At 43.5% G+C, this 27,242-nt stretch overlaps 1 protein-coding gene across 2 annotated transcripts in view; it reads left to right on the forward strand.

Moving 5' to 3' along the window:
• LOC130522212 (gamma-aminobutyric acid receptor subunit beta-3-like) overlaps window positions 1-17,668 on the forward strand; it is a 29,057-nt gene extending 11,389 nt beyond the window's left edge. Inside the window, exons 5-10 of one of the 2 annotated variants that reach the window (XM_057026304.1) lie at window positions 319-401; window positions 1,777-1,914; window positions 5,915-6,067; window positions 12,063-12,310; window positions 12,535-12,603; window positions 14,373-17,668. In XM_057026304.1, coding sequence (XP_056882284.1) covers window positions 319-401; window positions 1,777-1,914; window positions 5,915-6,067; window positions 12,063-12,310; window positions 12,535-12,603; window positions 14,373-14,744 — 1,063 coding nt within the window. In that variant the 3' untranslated portion in view covers window positions 14,745-17,668. The remainder of the gene's footprint in view (window positions 1-318; window positions 402-1,776; window positions 1,915-5,914; window positions 6,068-12,062; window positions 12,311-12,534; window positions 12,604-14,372) is intronic. The other variant, XM_057026305.1, reaches the window with a different exon arrangement.
• The last annotated feature ends 9,574 nt before the right edge of the window (window positions 17,669-27,242 follow it).

A 27,242-nucleotide genomic window follows, 5' to 3' on the forward strand; every position in this document is an offset into this window, starting at 1 on the left:
CGTTTCCACAGCCTCAGCTGAGTCTTAGCTGAATGGAGATAGCAGTGGCTAACTGCCAAGCAGCAGGCTTCTACCAGCACAGACTCAATCTACATTTCCTTGGCTGTTTATCTGAATTGTCTGCTTATCAGATGGTGAAGTTCATACATTTGATAAACAAAGGGATACCTCCTTGTAGCCCACTTCTAAACCGCAACCACAGGATGTAAAAACCTGCAAGAATCTGCGCTAGCTTCATTACTGCGATCCAACACAGCATCCCGTCTGCACGGACCACGCCGAGGATTGAAAATATCCTTTTTTTACCCTCTTTTCCAGGATAACTACAACTGCGGCATGCATGATGGATCTCAGGAGATATCCCCTGGATGAACAGAACTGCACGCTGGAGATTGAGAGCTGTGAGTAGAAGGTTCTAATGACTGGAGGACCGGCTGTCAGCGCACGGCGCTAGCTGAACAGAAGAGTAAATTAGCACAGGAAAAGGGAAATTGCTGCCGTGCAACCTGTTTATTCTACTGTCCGTAGCGTTCCGTGTTGATATAATTGTCAAATACAGAAAGAAGGTGGTTTATCAAGTAAGTCCATAAAGTCCACTGAAGTTTTTAACTCGGAGCTGCACTAGATCCTGTGGCTGCCCCTAATGGCACTGCTACCCGTGGAGCACCGATACACCTTTTGTTGACACATGAAACACTTGAAATGTGTGTTTGTGGAGGAAAAACAATTTTGGAGCAGTTATAGGGCTGCGGTTATAGGAAGTGACCACCAGGGGAGCTCTCTTAAATGCACCTGGTTGCATCACACCGTCACCAGGTATCAAAAATACGACTTTATCCAAGGCTACAGGTGACACACCAGAGTTCTCCCTGCTGCAGGCAACTTTCTCATCAACCTCACCCTCAATATTTTGCTCGTTTTTCTATTTGTCTTTCCCTTTTCATCACCAGAATAAACTGTTATGTAAGCATCCCATCATCTTAATGTTTTACCAATTCATACTCGAGTCTGAAGTGAGAAATAATTAGGTCCACCAACAGCGGCCGTATTCTGTCCGCTCCACTGGGGAGCAAACACACCGAGAAAGGGCAACTTCTGGTAAACAGTCATGTGGTACTACAAAAACCTCCTAAAGATAGAAAAGTGATGGACGGTCCTCCAAATTGTCCAGATCCCAATCCTCAGGACACCTCCCTGAAGGTCTCCTCCCCCAACCCATGGGAACCACCATTAGACTCTCCCCTGGAGGCTCTACGTCTTGATGGGAGAAGGCAATTACGTGGAACCCCCCATGAGGCACCTACAGATTGGAATTTTTCTGACACTTGAAGTCAAGTTTTCCCAGCAGTTCCTGCAGTTTTGGGCAGCCCAACACACACACACACACACACACACACACACACACACTGCCCTAAACAGCGTCATTACGGGAGGGTTCTTGGGGTGATCGGACAGATGCGTTTAGGGGCGCATCATTTGTATAGTGGTGTCGGAATAAAGGAGCTTCCAGAGGTGGAGATCACGAGAGCTTTTTCTCAAAGTCTTTTGACAGTTTCTGAACTCGAGTGAACCCATCAGCCAACTCGCTTTTCAAAGCAACGTCTAGTTGTTGGAAGCAACTTCAAACATGTTTTTTTTTTAATTCCATCCCAAATGACAGCCCAGTTGGATGATGAGCAACACTAAATATCTCAGTCTCCAGTGTGGGTTAGACAGATGGTTACACCTTGGTGGATATCTGCATGTGTGTGTGCTTCTCTTTTTTTCCCTGTGCAGATGGCTACACCACAGATGACATCGAGTTCTACTGGAGAGGAGGCGAGTCGGCCGTGACAGGAGTGACACGGATCGAGCTGCCTCAGTTCTCCATAGTCGATTACAAGCTGGTGTCCAGGAACGTCGTCTTCTCCACAGGTAAACGCGGCGCTCTGCTGCCTTTCCATAAGAGATGGAGCCGAAGGTGCATTTAAAGAATTGTTTCATTATCAAGACGAGCTTTTGGCCGATTTTGAGTCTGATTGTTTGATCAGCGGATGGCTACTAGATGGTGCCGGAGCGTGGTCTGTTGCTCTCAAGCCCTCCGAGCCTGAGTTCAGTTAGTCAGGCCGTCTAATTGGATTGAAGTGAGAAGATGTGCAGCCTTTGAAGCATCCCTCAAGTCACAGAGGTGGAATTAAGGATGCCGGAGTGGAAATGAGCCCGAAAAGACGCCGTAAACACTAATTTACAGAGCAGATCAGCCGCAGCGCCAGATGGTCCTTGACCCTGACGGGTGACGTCTGAGTTAATGGTTTGGTCATCACGCTGACATTAACAAAGTGGCGCTGGAGAACCCAATCAATTCAACTGGTCGATGCACGAGTCCGTGTGACGGGGGGGACATTCATCTGAAAACCCCACGGAAAATGGTGGTGAACCTTCAGTCGAGGAAAGAAAGCGTGCAAGAGATTATTGCTGTTGTAACGAGGTCCAGGCAGAGATCTCCTCCAGGACCTTTGTTGATCTTTCTTCCTTGATGCTGCCAGAGCTCCACTTAAATATTGAAAAGATGTGGATTACGTTCAGCAGCACAGGGACAGAAGGGCAGTAAAGAAGAGAAGACACCTGTCAGGAAATTGAATGTAATAAGATCGCCATCCTAACAGAAGCGGGAGAAACAGGAAAACACATATTGGCTGCAAATAAACCCGCCTAAATGCTTCGGGCCAGGTTTTAAATGTCGGTGCAGACATCATTGCAACGGGTTTTATCCTGAAGATCAAACCCCAGCAGAGCAGTTACCGATATTACACGCATCACAAACACACACCGATCGAGCGCTGTGGAGATTTGCAACGTCGCCCTTTTCAGCTTTGGGGGCAATTAATTAAGAGAGGATGACGTGTTAAGATCTCTCAAGTTGCTCCAGATGAAATCCAGTGACAGTGTCTCAGATCATGTTGTAATTAATTTGTGGGAGGGGCGCTGCAGCCAGCCTCACTGCTCCCCTGGGGGTTAGCGATGCCTTGAACCCTGAGCTTTCTATATCGTGCACAAGTTCCCACATTAAATCTGTTTTTCTTAATGTAGTCATTTAGTCACGGATGCAGATCTTTTACTGCTGCTCCCTAACCTAAGCAGCATGTCATCTGGCCAGTGGAGGCGCGTGCACGTCTGCCCGTCTGCCGCTGTAGCAGGGAAAATAAAAGCTCTGTGACATTTGGTAATGGAATCGTCTCTCACTGAAGTCCCCCTCACGAGGAACAGACACGATCCCAGTCTGAAAAGGATGCAAATCGTCCCTTTGTTTATGGTTTTGGCTCTTTGGTGCGCATCCCTTCGAAGGCTGCTCCCTTTATTTTCTCTTTGGTGTGTCTTTAACTCAGAATGGTATCGCATCCAACAGCAACACCAGTTAGCCGTACGAGGCAGAAAGCTCATGCTTTAGCGCATTCGTTGGTGAGAAGTGTCCCTCATGGGCGACGGACAGGTAAAGTTCAGCGCTCAGCGGTCCGATGCCGTGCGTGAAGCACGTGGAACGATCCCTGCATTGAACTAATGAACAGATTTGCCACCATCCAGCCTTGAATTTTCTCTCCATTTGTCTGTTCCTGGCTGTTTCTCCTTTCCCACCATTATATATTCTCCTCTCTAGGCTGTGATAGAATTCCAATTATCCTGCTGTAAAACAGGGGGGAGCGGAGCGCTCAGAGCATCATATATTAATGTGAAGTGAGGCCCACAACATTAATTATTCTTCTCTATGTACAAACACAAACACCGGCTCTTTATTGCAATATAGATGTTCGTATGCAAATACGGCCTGACCAGGCAGCATTTACGCTGCAGCGCATTGAAGCTAGTTGTTAGCATATTTATATTGATCATCGTTTGTCACTGCCACACTCAGGAGATTTATCACGATGCCTTAAATATTCGACAGCATCTATATTTCATGTTTCTTTTGCCGTGTTCCGACAGCAAAGGCCTTGAGCGGTCATCTAATTTGGTGGATTACAGAAAACATGAAGGCAGACAGGGAAGTTTCGAAGGTCTGATTTGTTTCTGCTGCTCCCACTTCTCACACAAATGACCTTCTGAATAAATCCCTGTATTATTTTGGACAAAAGGAACAAATTTCTTTTTCTTAAACTGCTTCAGTCTTCAGTGAAGCTTTAGCCGCGAGTATAAATAAAGTTAGTCGGATGTGCTAACACTCTTTTACTGAACAGGAACGAAAAGCCAGACTCTGCATCACAGGTTGTTTTTTTTTGGGAAACGTGTAAAAATCCCTCGTGGTTACCCCTCAACTCTTGTGGCCCTCTCAAAGGACCGACAGCAGACCCCCCACTCGTCATCTTCCCCGTGTCTGCCGTCAGTCCGTCATCCTCCACTCAACTTTAATACTTGTCAGTGCTTCCTGCCTCCTCGTCGGCTCCGCACATGCTGTTCCTCCCACTCGCGCATGTTGTTTGGTGTAGCAGTTACAGCCGGTACTGTTCTACACCCACACACGCCTGAACCTCGGCCTCCTCTTTCTTTTTTTTCGCAGGAGGCTGCTGCAAACACACACTGCTACTTGATTTAGGAACGGCTATGGAGGCATTAAAAGAATGAAGCTGGGTATTTTAAGACCGGCATCGGTCTTTTCTCATTTACACACTCAGAATCAGGTTTAGAATGCTTGGACCTTGCTCCCGGCTGCCAGACAGAACGAGCCAAATATAGACCTGGTGTGATGCACAAGCCTGACATCAACAAGCTTTTATGTGACAAATTTCTGCAAGAGCATAAATATAACTTACAGAAACAATTCGCACTGCAGGGATCAATAAATACGTTTTATTAAGCTATGCATACTGTGAATTTAAGCTGAATCTTATTTCTGTATGATTAAAACAAACCCTTTAATACAGAATTTATGTCCAGATTCAGTGGACTCACTAATGGTAAAAAATTCAGTCTGACAAAAGATGGGTGAACAATCTTCTATATTAATATGATCATACAGTATGTTATTACTTCTACATTTTCCCTCAATGACTGCCAAAATGATTCTATAGTAGCACAGACTGGTCAACAGCCCCAATACAAAGTCTAGCATTAATTAGCAATAATAATGTCCAATATCCTTGTGGAGGACAAGCAGTCCAGAACAACAGTATGATTTCTCAGTAGTCGGAATATAAATGACATCATTTAAAAACCATGAAGTCCAAAAAAAAAAAAAATTTGAGAAACTTACAGATTTAGGATTAATTCTCCAAATAGAATAAATGCAGAACTCTAACACGCCAGCTAATATTTTAGTTGTAAAAAGGACACGTATAACATGTTTAGATCATGTTAAAATTAGCGCCTGGTATTTACAAATACAAATAAATTGACACCCTAATGACCGCCGTAAGACTACGTAGCAACACGATCACACGGTCACCAGCTCAGAGATCGATCACAAACCCAGCGTGAGTCGTGCTGCATCACTCTGCTGATCACAAGTTAGGGCAGAAATGCCAACTCCTGCCTCCACTCCCTGACTTATGAATTTCTCAGTGCGTCTGAAGCTCTTCTGTAGCGATGCTGAATCCCTCAGCCCTCTCGTGTGATTTACGTAAAGATGACATGAGAGAATTGGATGAATCAAAACGGAAACTTTTATCGCCGTCCTGAATATTGTGTCACAGCTTGACAAAAATAGGGTTGCAGTTTTGTGTGTGTGCGACAGAGTGTCGGTGTGCCTCAGCAATAGGGATGCTTGTTACCATGGCAATAAATCTATCCCATGCTGTCGGGGTTGCCATGGAAACTGAAACAAAAACAGAAGGTGTCCCTGCCTTCTCCTGCCGTATTTTCTGCTTTTAAACCTGCAAAGCGAGATGTGTTTTGTGTGATTTTTAAACACCGCCTTGAAACCGTGCCCCCGTCTCGTCTTCAGGTGCCTATCCTCGACTGTCCCTCAGCTTCAAACTGAAGAGAAACATCGGCTACTTCATCCTGCAGACATACATGCCATCGATCCTGATTACCATCCTCTCCTGGGTCTCCTTCTGGATCAACTATGATGCCTCAGCAGCCAGAGTGGCACTCGGTAAGAAGCAGGTAGTGAGATGAGTTCAGGGACCGCGGTGCGTCCAAGTGTCCCCTTTGGACTGCGAGCCCTGTCTGTGTGCTCATTTGGAAGTTGAGCTGGTAATACTGTGGCGATATTAGGGGGAGAAAAGGGGCGGGGCTTGGCACAAATGGATATAAGCACGCCTGTGCATGTTCCAAAGAGGAAAAAGGGGAAGTAGATCCATCATCACCTGCACTATTTATGTCACCAAGAGCCAAAAGCATAAATACACATCTTCAACCCACTACAAAGCACTTCCTGTGGTTGCCGTGGTCACAAAAAGCCTGGAACGGATATAAAATAATCCTGAAGATTCAATGACTGCTCTGTCTCCTCTTGTTTCCTGAGTAAATATAGCCGAGTGTTATCACCATGGCAATACAAGTTGCTGCTGAGTAATGTTTTCTAAGGGGGGCATGTATAAAATGAAAAGGATTGGTCCAAGTACAGAACCTTGTGGAACTCCATGACAAACCCAACTATATGAAGAGGAAACATGAGTAAACTGGCATCTATCTGATAAACAGGATCTAGACCAGTCTTGTCTGGCCTTTTTCTCCTGTCTATAAGGATGTTATAATCAACGATATCAAAAGCAGCACCAAGGTCCAGCAGAACCAGTATAGAGACCAGTCCATGATCTGAAGACCATTAGCAACTTTAGCAAGTGTTGTTTCTGTGCAGTGATGAGCTCTGAAACCTGACTGAAACATCTGAAACAGACTGGTTCTCTGCAGGTGGTCCACTAACTGAGTCACCACAACCTTCTCAACAACTGGAGATATAATAGGCAGGTTAGATCATTTGCTTTGAGAATTTTCTAGTTTTTTTTAGGTTTTTACATAATCTGTTGCAAAATAATATTTGGTCTGGCCCAGAACAGAACTGCCAGTCAGTGATAAAATACTGTATGATTCATTAATTGTGCTGGGATGGGATCACAAAGACATGTGGTGGACTTGGACCTTTGAAATAACGTTACAGAAAAGTTTATTGCATCAAAGAAAGGTAAGGGCTCATTGGAGGCTCCATCTGATTCTGCAGACAACCTACTGTAACTGATAATGGTCTAACAGCTGTTGGCATGGCCTGATTAACTTCTTGTGTAATAGTTCTCATTTTATTTGTGACAAAGTTCATGAAGTCTTTACTGAGACTCAGTTAATTTGGCTGCAGTGCTGAAAAGTAACCTGGGGTTATTGTGAGTTTTCATCACTTCAAGAATAATAGGCAGTTTCAGCTTCATGGGGGCTTTTTTCAAAGCTACCAGGTCCTAATCTGCAGATTATACCAAGGGGCACACCTCCACTAATTCACTCTCTTCTTTTTCAGAGGGGCAACATTATCAAGTGTGATTCGCAGTGAGGCTGTTGCACCTTCAACAATAGAATAAACTTCAGCAGGACTAAAATTATCACGACTCCTCTCTGTAAAGTTACATGATGGTCCCAGAATTAACCCATGGATCATTACACTTGGCTACAGTTATATCTCAGAGACATTTGTTAACGTAAGGCTGTTGTATGGTCGCTGGTGTTGGAGCACAAAACAGTCTACAATTAGCAGAGTAGGCTTCTCTCCCAGTGGGTGTGTCACAGAGGGGGGGAACAGTTGGTGCTACAGCGTGGACCTTTGTTGTTGCCGGGGGAGAGTTAGCTGTAGCTACGTTGGGCCGCTCCGCAGTCACTACCTTGGCCTGGCTACCTGATAGAACTTTAGACAACCCCAAACTGCAGAATTGCGCCTCAAGCTCACTAAGCCTCGCCTCCAGAGCCATAAATAAGCTACACTTTCTACACCTATTACTATCACTAAAGAAGGCCAAAGAATAACTAAATATTTCACCCACTGAGCAGACGCAAGGTGAAACACCGGGTGAAACAGATGGTGAGGCCATGCTAATGCTAATGCTAATGCTTGGGGAAATGCTGAGCAAATGGTGCGAATAGCGTATTTGAGTAATGTGATATGTCAGTGACTGGAATTCCTCTTTATGATACCTAAAATGTGTCCAGTAGTATTTGCAAAATTGTCCAGGAATTCACTGTACTCGAGCCTCAAGCATGTTTACATCAAATTTGTGTTGTATTTCTCTGGGTGGTTCACAAAGTAGCAATGCCATTGAAGGGTCAATGAAGTGCCTCCAACACACAGTGAACCAACAGTTTCAACTGACAAAGAAAACAGGAAGTGACACAACAGGTTACTTGGTACTCAAATACAGATAGGCTACGGTTAATGAGGTTTTAGGTTGGGTATTACAAAAACACACACCCTGGTTTATTTTACATGCACTTTTTTTAACAATTTGAACACTTTCTTTTGCACACATAGACTATGGTAACTGATGTGGGCCTCAGAGTGTTTACTTGCATTTATGTGAGTTTGTGAAGCAGGTGATGTAAGTCCAGCTAGCTGCAATATCCGGTGTGCCCCTCCACAGCTGAGAGGCAAACCGGAGGTCCGTTTACTTCTCCTGATGGATCGTTACAAGCTTACAGAAGCGTAGTCTCGATGGTCGGAGAGTGTGTGTGCAGGCATGCGTGCACGCATCTCTTTTGTGTGTTTGCAAACCTGCCGGTAAGAGCAGTGTAATGATCAGGGGGTAAAATCAATTCAAGGAGGCAGGCGGGCAAACAATTGAATTGTTTGAAGGAGAAACTCATTTTCCTGAGCGATTTTCAAGGTTTGCAGAGCTACAAATGACCTGCTTGCGGCCTGCCTGCCTGCCGGCTTGCAGCCCTTTTCCCCGCTGTTGGACCCTCTACCCATAATCAGATTGTATGAGAGGTATAGGTGTGAGCATTAGCCGTAATAGGTGGTGGAGCACTTTTAGTGCAATGGCAGAGTTTAATTTCTTCCATCCTTTGGAAACCGTTTTACTCGTAACCACGGGCCCATGAAAGTGACAAATCTGAAACACTTTGCATACTAACTGGATGTGAAATTCGACTGTCTGCAAGGAATAAATGGAGACACTCAATGGGCACTGCTTCACTTTAGCATCCGTCACCATTTGAGTGTGTTTTATTGCAGCACACATGAAACCTCGTTCCCTTCATAATGTCAAGCTACATCGTTAATAGCCTATTGGCTTATCATTGGAGGACGTTTGATTGTCGTACTGCTTTGTTCCAGCTGCTGAGGTGGAAGAGAGATTCTGCGACATATAACCAGAGATGTGGGGGGAGAAACACCGTGAAAGAGTGATGTGATTTGCCATGTGGGTTTTGGTTTAACCAGAGAGAGAGAGAGAAGCAGGCAGAGAACTAGGGGAGGCAGACATAGGAGAAGAGTAAAAGAGACAGACAGAAACCTTATAAAACTGTATTTCTCCCCTGAGTATAACAGCCTGATGAAATAGGAGGGGAGCCTAGGGCGTAAGGTCCCATGATTAAATCGTCCGAATAGGGGGGGGGGGGGGGTGATCGGGGAGAGAGAAGGAGCGAAATAGGAGTGAGGGAGTGAAGACGGAGAGTAATGGTGCAGCTGAGAGTACACCTATTAGAAACAAGGCTGTCGACTCGAGGGAGGAAAAGAGCACCTGAACCATCAAATAGGGACAGGGACACATAGGACGTGCACATGCATGCTAACATCTGCACATTGGCTTCTAGTGTGGCCCCCGACTACATGCACAGCATGTATGAGCGAGTTGTGTTAACCGTGTAATGTGTCAATAAATCACACTAAGGGCTACATTGACCTTAGCTATCCACCACCCTCCCCTCCTTCATCTCTTCACTGTACTATGGCACATAAACACGCAAATGCACATGCTCGGAAATCCTTCATATATGTGTGTTGTGTGTGTGTGTGTGTGTGTGTGTGTCTGCGCTCCACCTGACGACAAATGGGCTTCAATTATTTCCAGGAACATTAGCTGAAGTAGTGGAGACATACATCAGTAATGAACTAAGATACAGTATTAGAGCGGTTTTATGAATATGAGTGAGTGTTGCATTCATGTTTGCAGTTGTGCTAATTAAGCTACGCGGCTACTTGTTTTCTGTGTATGTTTATAGTGTATATGGAACTGTTCTTCTATTTAGCCATTTTCTGTATCGAACATTTTCTGGTAGTAAAGATTTCCTGGTTTTACATCATATTCCCTCTAATTTATTGTGTGTGTGTGTGTGTGTGTGTGTGTGTGTGTGCGTGGTGGGAGGGTCTCTGCCTTTCCTGTATCTGGTTATTAGCATAATGCCATATTTGGCTCTGCATTTGCATTGTTTGCGAGGTCTTTTCTTTTCATTTGCAAAAGCTCGCTGAGGTCAAACTACACGCCACATGTAGTTACCGTCACGCTGAATTACACAAGGTGCCAAGGTGAATTTACTGGGTTATAACAAATAACCACGCCACGGTGTAACTTTTGTTAAGGTTACAAGCGGCTGGTGGGTATACGCAGGCAGCACAATTCTAATGAGTTATTTCTGCTTGATGACCACAGAGCACTCGGAGGGTTTTATGGCAGACCTTTGAATTTTAATGAATGCAAGGTTATGTATTCAAGTACTGGAATGTCTGTTCCCGCAAATAAATCTCTGCACATAACTGCATGGCCAAACATTATACAGGATTGTAAAATTCACAGCTGACATAACATAACAAAATTGGGACCTCTACAAACAACAACGAGGGCTCATATTGGAATGAGGTGTAGGACCTGCCTATATGGTCTCATAAGAACGTTCGCTGCCTCAACAATAATAAAACACCAGAGCTTATTGAAATTTTTAATAGCTACAAGTTCCTACACATCCAGATTTTGGACTCAATCTCCTCGTCGCTGAACTCCAGTTGTGTTGCTAAAAGTGCAAAAGATCAGCCTTTTTTCTGTCTGTAGAAATATGGCACAGCCACAAAAGTGCTGACCAGTTTCTACCGGTCTGGATAACATAGAATAGATCTTGATCTCTTCACTGGATGCATCCTGGCATGGTTTGGGAATAGAACAGCACAGGACTATCCACGCCTGAGTAGAACAGTAAAAACAGCATCGGAAATTATCGGATCACCACTACCACAGGACATCTACAGGACATTTAAACTAGGACAAGGAGGGAGTCCTAGCCAGCAGTATGAATGATTGAACGAACTAATGAAATGATAATAAACTTGTTGAAATGATGTTCTACTGTAAAAAGGATAACAGGAAATAATCAAGCGATATTGCCAAGACTAAAAAAATGGCTTGCAGTTGCAGAAATGTTCCGTGGATTTCGTTGAAGTGAGTAGACACTCGGCTTCCGTGGGGATGGGTGAGAAGGCCACGAAATGAATGGAGGCAGGTGGCTTGTGATAAGTAGCTGATAGCGAACAGAGGCTCCATGCAGTCTCGGAGCAGTGGCCTCAGCTGCTAGAGGGAGGACACCGGTCACTTAGCACATGGCTGTTTTCCCTCTCCCCTCAGGGAGCGTCCACAGAGCTCGGACCTGCGTCTGAGGGACAGTTTCTGCCTCCAGGCACAAGAGTACTGAACACATCAGACTACTGAACAGTAGTTTCTGAATGATTGTGGAGGATGTGGACTATTGACTTATTGATTTACTTCTTTAGTTATTTATATATGTGGGGTTTTAATTGTATATTTATTTACCTTTGTTTTTATCAGATGGTTAGTGTTGTTTTTTTATTTGCACTATTTATGTTTTTAATCGCTACAGGAAAGCCAGAATGCATTTCAATGCATTAGCTGTACTTTGTACTTACATTTATAAACCTTTTATACTTTAATGCATATGACAAATAAAGTAAACTTGCAGATGAACGTGGCGCTTCCCAATCTTCATTTTCTTCCTGCCGTACTGTCTATTCAGCCCAGTTTGTCCTTCAGTCGGTGCATTTGTCCTGAACATTGTCCATGGATCCAGGAGGAGCTATAACTGAAAAAGTTTTTAGCCACAGCTAATTTTACCGTTGGACACTTTCTGTTCTCCGACTAACGTTTTCCGGTTCTTTCCTGAAGGCATCACCACGGTGCTGACAATGACAACCATCAACACCCACCTGAGGGAGACCCTGCCCAAGATCCCCTACGTCAAGGCCATCGACATGTACCTGATGGGCTGCTTCGTCATGGTCTTCCTCGCCCTGCTGGAATACGCCTTCGTCAACTACATCTTTTTCGGGAGGGGCCCTCAGATGCAGAAAAAGCTGGCGGAGAAGGCGGAGAAGGCCAACAACGAGAGGGCGGCCAAATATGATGCGGCAAGGGTGAGTTGGGATGTATCGACTGGCTCGGATGAAGGCTCGCGGCTGTTGAATCAAATGTAACGCTTGTATAAATGTTTCATTTTTCTCCCTCCAACGTGAACGCGAACGGCCTTGACTAGCGAAAAGTAAATGTTCACCGGAGATCTCTCGTGGCAACTTCAATGTTGGTTAAACTACTTCACCATCTGTTCCCCACATATGGCTGAATATTCTCATTTCCTCAGGAGGCAGGTAGTAGGACCGCGTCCCTAAAACGGTCCAATCAGGTTAGAGGTCTTCGCCACTCACGCTCGGTGAGTTGTTCTGTCAACTGAGACCCTTCAACATCTCCGAGCCGCCATTGCCATCAGCTGACATGGACTTTTATTTCATTTTTCCTCTTCATTTTGCCTCAATTCAAAAACTATTTCCCCATCCATGGAATGAATCAAGCAGCAGACACCTTCATAATGGCTGCCACATTCTCCGGAGTCTCCATTTTGAATCTTTCATCTGAGACATTGAAATGACGCTCATGCTCAATGAAAGCTGATGTATTGAACATGGACGTGGACAAATGCATGCTATCTGTGTGAATATCCCATCCAAGTCATCATGTAAACCACGTTTCTTGCACGTTCAATGCAATCTTTAAAAATCTAAAATCATTCAGGAAAATGACCACTTAACATGTATCAAGGTTTAATTTTCACACAGCTGTAGTTCTTTACGTTGTGCGGGGGAAGGGGGGATTTGGATATATAAACTATATACTTGGATATATGACAAAAATTAGAAATATTTATTTATATAGTATTTCTCAAACCCTGTTTATCATGCAAGGAATATTCTAATGCAATACAATTTCAAACACCCTTTCTGTACCATTTCTGTGCCTTCCGTTACGAATCTGTTAGTTTCTTGAAGAACATTAAATTTTATAAATATACTTAATAATATATTCGAAATATATATATTAGTGAATCATCTCACAGACATGATTGCATCATATCTGGATTTTCTCTTTTAAGTCAAACTGTTTGAAATGCTGCCTGAAGCGGAGACTCTACAACGCTACCTGAGGGGGCGGATTTGTCCACCTCAGTGGTTTTGTGCCAACTTAATCTTAGTTGGTGTTGTTTCCCCAAAATATCTTTTAGCATGTCTTGTCTTTGGAATAGGTAGAGGCATCTGATGCAGGTTCAAAACAATGTAGTTCATGCACTGGAAGCGTGTGATGATGTTCCCTCATGTGAATAATAAGGCAGGCCTATTCGCTGATGAGTGATGATGTCAATGATCTTGGGATTTGAGTGATTACACTGAAAAATATCTACATTTTTATACATACATTATTCTGTTTTGTTTTGTTTTTTTAAATACAGTCATTTGCTTTCAAAATCAAAGACAAACAGTCAGTAAAATAGCCACCGATTTGGCCGTCACAAGTAGCTTCATGAAAAGCCAAAGTAAATCTAAAGTAAGCAGAACTTCCAAATGTGAAAAAGACTGCCACAACATTTGCATGAACAATCATCATTGTTGTTTTGTTGACTTGTTTTGCACCGGGCATGTGTGTCAATGATGATGAATATTTGGGGTTTGGAATGGTATTCACACAGGGGCATCTGTAAATGTACCGAGGCAGTCTGAGATTTTGCTTCTGATCATGTGTGTTATTAGGTAACCGTATATATATACTGTACATTACAGTCGCCGCTGGGTAAACTGCATACGTGTGTATTAGCAACTTCTGTGATGTACAGACTGATAAATGCAGAAAGGTCATTTTAAAAACCATTTGCTCTCTTTTTTTGTGTGTAACTACCAGTTCTATTCATCAGCCCTCAAGAAGTGGCAGTTTCTGGATGCTCTGACTTGTTGCCATGGCAAAAACGTGACACGGCATTGGCAGGCGTATATATAGACACGGGAGCGAGACTTCAGCCTTTTGTCATGTCTGGACAAGTCTGTAGAATTTCTGGAAGAGCGCGCCTCAGAACGTCCAGTCATCTCACCCTCTCCTCCGTTTACCAAGACTGACTGTTTCTAATTTTCTTCTCTCATTCCTCTATTTATTCAGGCAGAGCCGCACGGCCACGGGAACATCCTACTGACCACTCTGGAGATCCATAACGAAGTGGCGGGAGGTGAGATCACCACCAGCGTGGCAGACATTAGAAACTCTCAGTCCATGGTGCAGTTGGACAGCACGGCCTCGGCGCACATCCAGTACCGCAAGCAAAGCGGCGGCATCGGGCCGCGCTCGGCCAGCCGCCACTCCCTGGATCGCTCCGCCCAGATGAAACGGAGTCGCCTGCGGAGGCGATCCTCACAGCTCAAAATCAAAATCCCCGATCTGACGGATGTGAACGCCATCGACCGCTGGTCACGAATCATCTTCCCTTCTGTTTTCTCCCTCTTCAACCTCATCTACTGGCTCTACTACGTCTGATGGAACCATTACGGTGACCCGTTTCCTGTTGTTTGACTATATGTTTTCCATTTTTGTTCCATTTTGGTCCCGTTTTCTGTTGCTTTTATACATAATTGAACCTGCCGTGTTGAAGACTGTCACGTCACAAGGAGAAAAAAAAGAGCTGACAGAAGAAATGACTGTTTTGGACCAAGCACTTGTCAGGAATGTTTTTATATTTGCAGTCTTTGTATCCTTAGTATGGTCTTTTTATTTTCTAAATATGTACTGTAATTGGGACATGTGACAGTCATTTCCCAATAATTCCCCTTTGTGTGTAAATAGAGACGATACAAAGCCAGCAATTAAGTAATACAATGTTTGCAAAAAAACAACCAATTTTTCTAAGTACAAACGCAAAGTGGACACTTTATATTGCACAGGTGGTCAGATACAAATGCAAGCGATTCCTGAAAACTCCAATAAGCAAACAAATGTGTGTTTCACTGGTACCCTATGCACTACGACTGCATTTAATGATCCACCAAAAAGTAGGAAACCAACTGTTTTTGCCTTTGCTCCTGTCACAAATGCACAAGAGGAAAGACTCTGCATTCCCGGCGATTGTGACTCAGGTTCCAAATTTTTGTCTGGCGACGCGGCACCTTTTCATGCCCGAGAAAAGCGCCGGATCATTTAGATGGGACACATAAGCACAAATGTGAGCAAAACTGCCGTTTTCCCCTCTTTCGCTTCTATCTTCCATCGCTCGCACAAGTAGATTTGCACTCCGGCTGATCCACGTTTCACCAAAAACACTGACTCCCCAACCCGCCAAGAGCCTTGTAGTCAGCCCACACACAGCCCCGGAATATCTGGATCATTTCCAGGTGTTCCTTTAATTTCCCCTTGTTGATTCTTGTCATTTGTTCCACACTAAATCAGTTATGGAGAGAGAGTGAAGGGATGAGACCAATCTTCATGTACATAGGTGTGTATATACATAAAACTGTATATATATATAAATATACTGTGTGTGCAACCCAAGATGAAAATGAGCTAATATTGAGCATTTTGTGATTGTCCCACTGGCAGTTAGCTGTCAGACTAGAACAAAAGATTCAACAAACAAACATTGGGCTTTAGTCCAGTCCCGTGGAGAACACTGGTTATGTTCCGTCAGATATTCCGCCATATTGAAGATGTAGACGCCGTCTGTATATTCACCCTCCATGTTAGAGCTCCTGTATGCGCCATCATACAGAAGAAAGTGATGCAAATGGATTTCAGTTGATAGAAGCACCACTGACATCCCGTGTCTTGAATTATAAGCACATACTAGCGCTGAATGTATCGGATCCATTGTTCAGGGAGAGGATTATGAGCCATGGTCATCGTTTCTCCATCAGAATGTAATGCCCATTTTTACACTGACTAAGGGAAGGCGATTTTAAGAGCGTGTGCATGTGAATAAGTGATAAAATGACAATGAGGAAGAGAATGGTATGTAGCTCTTCTGCCTCTCCCAACTCTTGGGTAACTGTTGCCATGACGCCGAAGGTCACAGAGCGATCGGCCAATCACCACTCACAGACGATAATGTACATTTCAAACATATACTTTATACTCCAAATGCCATTTTCATGTATGGGAATACATGTAGAAAACTTGATGACACACAGTTGTATCGTGGTTAAGAAGCTCAGTCTGTACGCCAGTCAGAATCAAGTGTAAAGTGACATGTAGGCAGACTGCTATGACCAACATCTGAATGTATTGTACTTGGATTGTTGCTACACAAATGCAATTTTATTTATTGGAACAGGATCGATCTCAACTCAGAACAATTTGTACTTTGACTGATTTTCTTTTATTTTCTACTGTGTAGATGGAGCAAAGTGCAGGTTTGCTAATGATAACCATGCTAATAAATCAAACTATTCGCTCAAGGTCGAGGTATAGGAAGAAACGAGGCAGATTAAACACAAACGGACCAAATATACCGGTGATAGTAACAGCTGATTTTTCAAAAGTGGGACCAGAATTTCTTCCATTTTTTGATGCAAATGCAATTGAAATAGACACGTCAACGATTTGTTCGTCAGACAAAAAAAAAAAAGAGTTAATCTGACTCGGACTTGCCACAATATTCCATGTCACTATCTCATCCCGGAAAGTCATGGAACCAGTTTGTCCAAAGACGTTCCAGGCTGCTTTGTGTTGTTCTTTCAGGCCTACTTGTTCAGTTTACCGATCCCGCTATCAAAAACCATGTTCTGCAGTCCGTCATTGTATGAGTATATTTACTATGAAGCTCATTCATGCAGTTGAATCGTCAACAAGACTTTAGCTGTTAAAAGCAGAAACTTTATCTTGCATGCAACTACAATTTGTAACTTGGGAAGATTGTTTATGAGATATTTTACAAACTCACTTATGAGAACTGCCACTTGCTCATTTTGACATTATGCTGATGATGACATTATGAGAGCAGACATTAAAAAAAGAGTATTTAAAAAAAAAAGTCAAAGACTTCAGGTGTTGTATGGCCTTTGTCCCATAATGGAATGTGAAATGTTCTGTGCTGCCACAAAATGTATTTAGGCTTAGATTTATACTGTATATCTGTATGTTTCTCTTCCTTTTTCAATAGATTATCATGTAAAACCATCAAATAAATGATATACCTTGTACCTGTGTATGTGGTATTGCAAGCATGCATGACACTGGACTTTAAAAAGCACCAGCGTTTTGAACATCCCATCAATCATAAAAGGACAATGTAATAAAAACTCGGGACTGTTCTTTACATCCATGCAGGTGCCCTTGAGCAGGGCACAGATTCCCTGCCTGCAGCTACTCAGCAACTCCCATCTGTATGAAGTGAATTTCATGAATATGTGCCAGAATGTTGAAAAATAACAGTACATTTAAGTCCCTGGATAAATAAAAAGTGAAAAGAAGACCCTGGAGGTGGATGTTTTTATTGAACATGCAGCTTGTGCATCAAAACAATATTCATGTTTCTCCCAGTGGTAGAATAGATTTGGCCATATATAGTAAGGAAATGTGAATTCACACCGTTTTAAGAGTATTATTTCTCATTTTGTACTTATTCAGTGGACACTTTCATCATCTGGAGAGGGTTCGATCGCCTCTTTTCACACAGGTTTTTGGATTTGGAACTAACCAACAACAGCACAATGGTGAACAAAATCTGGATCTCAGTAAGCAAGTCTTGGATCTATTTACGGGAAAATATATTTCAAACATCACAATCATACCAGCTACGATGCGCAAATAGCTCCAGAAGGAAATACCATTGAGCTCAATGTAGATCTGATAGTAGCCACATTACACCAGCGCCTGTTGCTCGTAAAAGCAACAAAGGTACCAAAACTGATGCTGATGTAAGGAGAGCACTCCTCAGGACCCTCCAGGGTCGCCTCCATGACTTTCTGAGATGTTCTGCTAGTGTGAGAAGCTATACGTTGCCAACAATAGTAGCTCCGGACAAGGAAAGATGCAGCCTGTGTATTTAAAGATTGTAATCATCCACTGTAAATACAGCAATATTTACATTGCAAATGAACTAAAAATACATCCACAAAGGGAAAGCAGTCCTCACATGAGTACTTCTTGCAGCTGGTTCCTATAAATCTCAACTACAGATCTCATAGAGCACATTTAGAGGTGTGTTAAAGCTGTTACGCCCATTGTGGCGCAGTGATCACAACATTAGCTTACAGCTGATTTACAGAATCATGTACTGTGCAATCAAGTCCGGAAATCTGCCGTGTGTACGTTTACGCAACGGTCGGAGATGCAACATTACTGAGGTTTTAAACGATGTGATATTTTTTTAATTATTGTTTTTATAGAAGTGTCAATTACATTTTAAATGCCTCATTTCTCCACACACACACACACACACACACACACACACACACACTGACTCACTGTTAATGTGAATGTGCTGTAATGTGTATCAGCATTACTGTAAATGAACAAGTAACTTTGCCTTGCTAATCCCTTTGCAAACTTGTTCGCGGCATCTCTTCCACGCAATAAAATTCCATCATAATAGTGCAGATTGTGTACAGTTTCTTGTTTTAAAAGATTCTAATTAGGTCATTAGAATGAGGTCAGCGAGACCAAAGAGACTCACAGGACTATTTTGCATTTTGCCAACAAGAAAGAGCAGAAAACAACAGAGACGTGGATGTAATTTGTGGCATCGCATCTTCTGTTTACATGAAAGCTAATTATTATTATTTAAAATTATTCACTATAGGAAAAGTAAATAAAGAAGGCTGAACTACAGTAACTGATAGAGTGGCTTATATAAAAACAAAGGAGAAGCTAGCAAACACTGGGCAAATGGTTAACCTGGACCACCAAAAAGCTCTAACAGTTCAGGTTTAAAGCAGGAAATATTATTCTGGTAACCTTTGCTTGCACAGAAACACTGAGGTTCAGTATGTCCCTGCCACTCCAGGTGTGTCCCAGGGCTCTATTCTAGAGCACTTACATTTCACTTGTTATAGTTTCCACTAATGAAAGAATCAATCAAATCAAATCAATCTTTATTTATATAGCGTCTTATACAATCAAAATTGTTTCAAGGCACTTTCCAGAATCCCAGGGCCTGACCCCAGACAAGCAACAGTGGCAAGGAAAAACTCCCCTTTAACAGGAAGAAACCTTGAGCAGGACCAGGCTCATGTAGGGGGACCCTCCTGCTGATGGGGGGGTGGGTAGAGGAGAGGAGAGGAGAGGAGAGGAGAGGAGAGGAGAGGAGAGGAGAGGAGAGGAGAGGAGAGGAGAGGAGAGGAGAGGATATTGGTCAGTGTCCTTAAACCTACAGAAAATGTAGAAAGACATACAACAGAACCAAGACTCAGAATTCCATATGGAGTGTGACATATTGAAACATTTATTCCAGTATTGTAACTTTAAGGAACTTCAGCTTTGAGTCCAAACCTCAATTTTTGGAATCACCTATGAGAAAAGTGTTTCCTGTTTGGCAGAATAAATGCTTAAACTCCAGCACCCACCATTTTCACAAAATGAAAACACATTTTATAGCAGAAGGTCTTTGAATATATTGTAGCAGTCAGACATATTTGAGTCAGTAAATCAATACCACCCCCGTGGCTGTACGCAGCAGTGAGGGCAGTAAATAACATAAAAGTAGCTAAACATAGCCAAGCACGCTAATGCACAGAGGGAAACTGAGGCCTGCACGTGGAATTCTACAATGTTAGATTAGAGATACCTACGCTGATTGCAAGTCCTGAATCAATCCAGTCATGTTGTCACCACATTATTGTTTAGCATGTTATGCCAAACATGAACAGGAACAAAAGTTACAGTTTTGTTGCACCCTCTGTGCTGCCATTCACTAGCCTTGGTAACAGGTGGAAAATAAAGCCCTTTGAGCATCAAATGCTCGGTTCAAATCCCCCTAGGTCCACAGTTAACCCTCATATCCTCTCAGGCAGAGAAAATAACAGACTATTTATGGGGAATAATTTCAGAAACTGCTGACCTTGCTTCCGTTTCCCTTGTGCCTCTTTGCGGTATATGAGTCCCTCGGGGCACGCGTGGTGGGTTTTCAGTCTTTTCGTTAATGTGAATTTAAGTTCTAACCCCAAGGTATGTTTCCCGGTATTTCATTAGATTAATTATTAACAAAGATCATTGTTCAGCAGTTTGAGGGAGGCAGATACAGCTGATTAAGGCAGAACAGACGCAGGGTTTGGTCCAACATTCCTGTTCTGCTGGAGTCCATCCCAGCAGGCAGCGAGCGAGAGACGGGAATATACCCTGTCCTTCGCAGCACACACACACACACACCACACACACACACACACACACACACACACACACACACACACACACACACACACAGGCATTTAGAGCCTCCGATCAACCTGAAGTTCATGTTTTTAATGGTTGAAGGACAGTGTGGAAAACCCACACGGGCACATTGAACACATGCAGACTCCGCATCGAACGCCTGGAGCCCGAATCGACCCAACACCTTCAGTCCTGGTGGCTCATAGGGAATATTCTGTAAGTGTAACTACTGTTAGCAACTCTGCTGGAGGATGAATACAGCACGGTGGATATGTTTGTTTATCCAGGCACCTGCATGACTTCCTGTTCGAGGTACGAGCAGCCTTTGCATCGATTGACCAACCCAAATGGAGATTTGTAGATTCCCTGAAAGGGTTTTCCAGCACCCCAGGTCCCAGGAGCAGCTCAGAACTCAGCTCAGTGGGGGAGAAAAACGAAATATGACTCCAACTCATTCCTTCCACTTTTCATTGCCACACTACAAACAGATGTCCCCTCATCTTTTTCTTTTTTTTAACCACGTTCTAAAAGTGTTATTTTTGTTCTTGACGCCGCCCGCGGTCAAATCCCGTCACTGCCAAGAGGCTGACAAACAAACAAGATACAGAGGTGCTAATAAAAAACACTCAAGATGGCTGGAAACCAAAAGTCATCCCGAGGTTATTGGAGCGAAACAAAACACGGCTTCTTATTTTACGAGCGGCAGCAGCAGCCGTCGCCCGCCCGGACGAGCTGCCGTTCCCTTTGATTAAAGCCGCCCTGGATTGTGATGCTGAGGCGAGTGCTCACTGGGAGGATAAGGGCAGCAGCCTGGAGGATTCCTGGGGGGAACTGGGAGCTGAATGAATGTTTAAAACACCTGTGACAAAGTTCAGATATTGAAGGGATTAATATTGGAGAAGCAAAATAAATTATAGCTCTGATTTACAGGAAATGAGCTTCACGAGGAATTGTTCTGAATAGGGATGGGCAGGTAGCCACCAGTACTCAAGGCAATACACCAAACCTTGTGTTGAGTAGGACTCTGCACAAGAAGATGGTGGTGCCGGTGCCACGTCACGGCCACTCACCGCGGCAAATTGACGCCTCACATCCTGTCCAGACAAGCGCAGCGTGCTGTGATTGGCCCCAGTCCCTCGGTCCCTTAATCCGATCAGCGACGCCATTGTTGTTTTGAAACTTTTTACAGACGCTCTCGTCGCTCAGCTTGTTTTTTATCTGTCTCATTTACACCGAAGACGTCTCACTCCGCCTGAATGTTTGTTTGCTCGTGACGATGTTGCTAGCGAATGATTCAAGTGTCAAAAAACGTTGTTGTCCATCATGTAGTGACAGGACAACTCAAGCTTTTTGATCTGTCAAGGATTTTTGAGCTGAGAAGCAGAGGGTTCTTGGTTCCATCCCAAGTGCAGACAAAACATGCAAGATGTTCTGCTTCTAGGGGAAGGTGCCAGGACACCTTCAGAGCACTGCCGAGGTACCGTTGAGCAAGGTACCAAACCCACAAATGCTCCTCTAGGGCCCTGTGATGAACTGGGGGCTCACCCAGGGGTGGTCGCTGCCTTCACCCATATGTGCACCCCGGAAGGGATGAAGTGGACAAGAAGATGAAATAAAAAGATTTAAAATTTTGCCTTTTCTTTACAAAACAATAAAATGGGTGTAAACCGAATATATGACTTTCTGCTTCATAAATAAAGAAAAAAGCAAAAGATATTTGCCTTCATATCTCTGCTGAGTTCGGCTTCAACCAGCATGGAGACGTTTCAAAACTCTGCTTAATGTCCGCTGGTGCCTCACACGCTCCAAGAAAAACACAGGTGATCACAGGTTGGAGCTCCACCTAGTTTCAGATTTACAATATCTACCAGGTGACCATCTGAGTTATGAGACAAAGAAAAAAAGGCCACCTCGTGGACAATCTGGATGTCGGAAAACCTTAAAACTCCGATCAAGTCCACATTTCATAGATGCTATGAAGCACTTTTGCAGCAGTTTTGACTGCAAAAGCCAGAAAGACTGACTGTCTGTGGTTTTGTTAACGAAGACTGGTTTGAAAACACACTCTCAGGTGTCTAAAAAGCACTGCTGTGAGGGACTTGAAACAGTCTCTTAGCAACAACGGGCCTTCCACACTCAGGTCATCATTTTAGAATGACTGGAGATAGAGTCCAGGTTAACAAGCTCATGAAGGTGATTATCTTTCAGGGTAAATATGAAGGTGAGAATCTCAAGCTTGACCTAAATAGGCCGTCTCACACCCATGAGAGCGTCAAGATCTGTGTTTCTTGTAAGAAAAACTCACTGAATGAATTCTTTCTGATGTCTTTCTCTTCTCCCCTCCCAGGCTGCCAACTGACACACTTTTAATTCATCAGTCGCATGGCGAGCAATGCGGGGAGCGTGGGAGACGGTCAGAGGGAGAACGGCAAGGATGCAGAGAGAAGGAGACTGCGTCTCGGCATCAAAAGTCCGTCTTGGGAGACCGGGGGGAATACAATCACTCTTCCATGTGTGTTTATTGTTGAAGCCAGGCAGCGATACAACAGCACCTATGGTGACCCCCCCAGTTATCCTCATTATAACCTGCTCTTTGGAAGACACATGCAGGAAGGAGAGGACATCCTGGAAACAGAAATATTTATGGAGATTCCCTTGTCCTGCAGTGTCATAAACTCCTATCATGTATGACACATGTCTTTCATTGCATCTGCTAACTTGAGCTGTTAATAAAGGGGCTCATTGGATAAAGAGTGAAATGACCAGCGTGGTGGAATGACTTGGTACCACAAACTCGCTTGATTTCACTCTGATTAGTTACTGTTTCTAATTTAACGGATCAACTGTTTAAAAGCGTCCCTCACAGTAACCTTTCCGGAGTTTTCCGTCGTCACAGTCATCCTAAAAACCTCTACAACTAGCCAAACTTGTGAATGAGAATAGAGGCCAAAACCTACAAAAGCAAACTGAGACCCAAATCTCATAAGATAAAGCAGGTGTTTCCTGCCATATTTCCAGCTACTAACTCAGGTGTGAACAAACTAGTGCCATCTAGTGGTGAAAGTGCAAATCGCAGTTCTCAGTTGGGAATCTGTGAATCACTGAAAAAAATGGGAATTTTCCTGTAGACACACTCAGAAGTATTTTACAACCATCTGCTTTTATTTGTGTCCTTTGTGAGCTTCTGTAGGAACATGGTGGAGCAACATTCTGGCACACATGGAGCAGGACCAGCTCATTCATCTCAATTACACAAATCATTTCAGATAAAACAGAAAACACAATCCTTGAATTATGGTGACGGGGACTGAATAGGTCCCTTGTGATGCTAGCATCTTGCTAGTGGGCATTAGCTTGTTACTGCTGCACAGATTATTGATTCTCTCCACACCAATCAGAAACTGGGATGGAGAAATGCCTGATTAGAAAAGAGAACTTTTGAAGCACCAGCTCAAACAGATGCCTCATTCCTGACCAGAGGTACCAGCCGTCGTTGCTAACACTTTAAATCACATCGGCAGCATGTGTGTAAAACCCTCGAATCAGTTTTGAAAGAAATAAAATAAAATAAAACCATAATTGTGATAAATCTTTCATGGCCTTCTTTTATGTCGGCTCCATAATTCAGCAGTTGTCAGAACAGATGGTGTCGTCGTTAGCAAATGCCAAATCTGTTCAATAAAAACACTGAACGCGGGCTGAACTTTTGGTCGAGTAGATGTTGTGGGATATCTGCAGTAGCTCTCCGTAGTTCAAATACCTGATCTCTAGGGGCAGCTGTAGTTCTTCTAAATATGCAACTCTCACACTTCTTCTCTGATACTAAATTTATCTTGACCTGAGCCTCCTGCTCTCGGGTCAGTGCCAGACATTCCGTTTGTCCTACAGTCAACAGGATGGACAACCTCTCATCTTATTTATGCTCTTTTGCTCAGTGTAAATAACGTTTAAATAACATTTCAATGACACATAAAGAATTACGGCAGTGTGACAGCGTAACTGTATGTTTCTGCCCCCTGCTGGACAATTCCCGCATATGCACAGAAGACTGCATGGATGCGCCATGCATGCGTGTGTACCACCAGCTCTTATTGTACTCAGACGCCCACACACTCGTCTGCAGACAGGGAGAGGCGTGGACGGGTGATTAATGCCCTCCATTTTCACATTTCTTGCTAATTAACAGCTGCTCGTTGCTCATTCTGACATGTATTTAAAAGAATGGGCCCAGCCGGTCTCAACAGAACCACAACAGCCATAATTATACACATTTATTCATTCTGACTTCTATGGTTCGGTTCAGAAAAGAGGCCAATTTGGTGGAGGGAGGATGTTCTTGTTTTCAGTGTTTAGTCTGACTCTTTTCTGCCGTGGAGCCATTGTTGGAGCAGCAGGTCGCCTGTTTCAACCTGCTAATTGTTCACTGTTGTGTTGGAAGCAGTGTCTTGGATAACATGATGACTAACACCGACAAATCCCATTTTTTTGTTGAAATACTTCCCTGAAAAAACACATTTCATAGGATGAAGTTAATTTTGATTTGAAACCTGACTTCTGATCATCTGTGTTTGTCCAACATTAATCCTAAATCACTCCCCATCACACACACACACACACACACACACACACAACACACACACACACACACACACACACACACACACACACTAAGGGTGAATTCACTCCACAGCTCACAGCAGCTTGGCCATTTAATTGCCACGGACGTCCTGACGGAGCTGTAATACACAATTCCATCGGCGTCCGACAAAACACTCGGCAGCAGTCTGACAGGAAAGCTTTCACAGAATCAGCTCATCTCCTTGAAATGATGTTGCCAAGTAACAATAGCCTGACTATCTGACAGTGAGCGTGTATACGCGCGCGCGCGCGCGCGCGCGTGCTCTCTGAGAACATCAAGTTCAAATATGACTCTCTTGCAGCTTTAACATAGCTTATATCACAAAGACGGCTACACAAGCCCAGAGATGACAGTTATATATTTAACTGATTAATAAATGAAAAATAATTCTCTTAATATTCTTCAGAGGATGAAGTCTCGTCTTGTGTGACTCAACCAGCAGCAGATGGATTTTATTGACTGGCGCCATCTAGTGGCCAAAGCCTAGACGCTATAACTGGATCCCGAGCCTTAAGCCCCTCCCCCTTTCCCTCAACGTTGGAGAGCCGACGGTTCCCTTCGTCACTCACTCCCCTCTCTCACCCTGTGGTGCTTAACTGATCCACGTACTCCACTAATCCCCTTCTTAGTGAATGGGATTAATATTTCATTGAAGAAGAGCCTCTTATCGATACCTCGCCGCACGTTCGCGCTGTTTCAGGCCGGCTTGGAGCCAATGGTTGAATGCATGAGGCCGACCCTGGAAGATTAGTGCTGCCCTCGAAGACCCCCCGCACTTATTTAACCCAATTTAGATCATGAAAAATGGACGAAAAGCTACAGCAAGTGTTACTAGATGTGTTTTTACGCACAATATATATGCAAAAATTCAAGTGAATGCTGTACCGACAAATTTATACCCTCAGCTAAAATACCACGTTCGTCTTGCAAAAAGATAAAAAGATGATTTTAAACAGTTGCTGTGTTTCTTTCAATATAGTTTGTGTCTTTGTGAACCCCCGCGTTTCCCCTTAAAACTTGCAGGAGCCTCTTACAGAGCGTTGATCCAGGATTATCTCAGAGGCACATGACAGAATAAACGCCTCAATGAGGAGAAAAGATGCCAACCTGCGTTCCTCTCCCTGACACACACACACACACACACACACACACACACACACACACACACACACACACCACACACACACACACACACACACTGGGTTTATGCGCGTTTGCTGCAGGCTGAGACGCCAGCATGAAAATTGGATGCATGCAGTTTATCAAATCAGGCCTGAATGATTTCCACAGGGGGTTCATCATATTATTCTGCAGACTTGCGTGGGGGGAAAAAAAACAAGAAATGCACCTCTTGAGCTGCAGCACAACTTGGACAACAGCAGCAAGCAAGGAACCATCGACTTTTGAAGCAACGATGTCAATAATTGCTAAAGACAATACATTTGATATCAGTAGATAATATTAATATCTGGGTGCGCAGCTGCCCTTGGCTCCAGCTAGAGACTCATAATCATGGTGTTTAACTGTCAGCATTGACGTCATTGCGTTTCCTCAATCTGTGGAAAGACGCGATCGCGACACTCAACTGTCAAGTTGAGTCAATCAGACTCAAACCGGAAACTTTGTAATACCTTTCAAAATCAATCAAAGCCCTTTTTGAAAAAGGTAACAACCCACTGACATTAGATTAGAGTAGGTTTGTGTGAATACAGTAAGGACTTTCACTTCGCCAGTATATTCTTTTTGAGGCTTCGGTAATTCTTCTAATTTATCTAAATTCGAAAAATGCAGTTTTGTTTAAAAATCACTTGGACGACTATAACCGTCAAAACTATAATCTATATCTATAGATTTTTCACATTACCTGTTCACTGGATGCAAAATCTGTTGCAATGAAATTCGATGTTTGTTACATTTATTCGAAATTAATTATTCGAGTACTTTTTGACGTACAATGAAATTGCTAAGCGAATCTCAAAACGTCGATTTCACCCGTGAATTTAAAATATGACCTTTATTGTGAAACACTCGACCGG

This window comes from Takifugu flavidus, chromosome 3 (genome assembly GCF_003711565.1).
Source record: "Takifugu flavidus isolate HTHZ2018 chromosome 3, ASM371156v2, whole genome shotgun sequence".
NCBI classification, from domain to species: domain Eukaryota; kingdom Metazoa; phylum Chordata; class Actinopteri; order Tetraodontiformes; family Tetraodontidae; genus Takifugu; species Takifugu flavidus.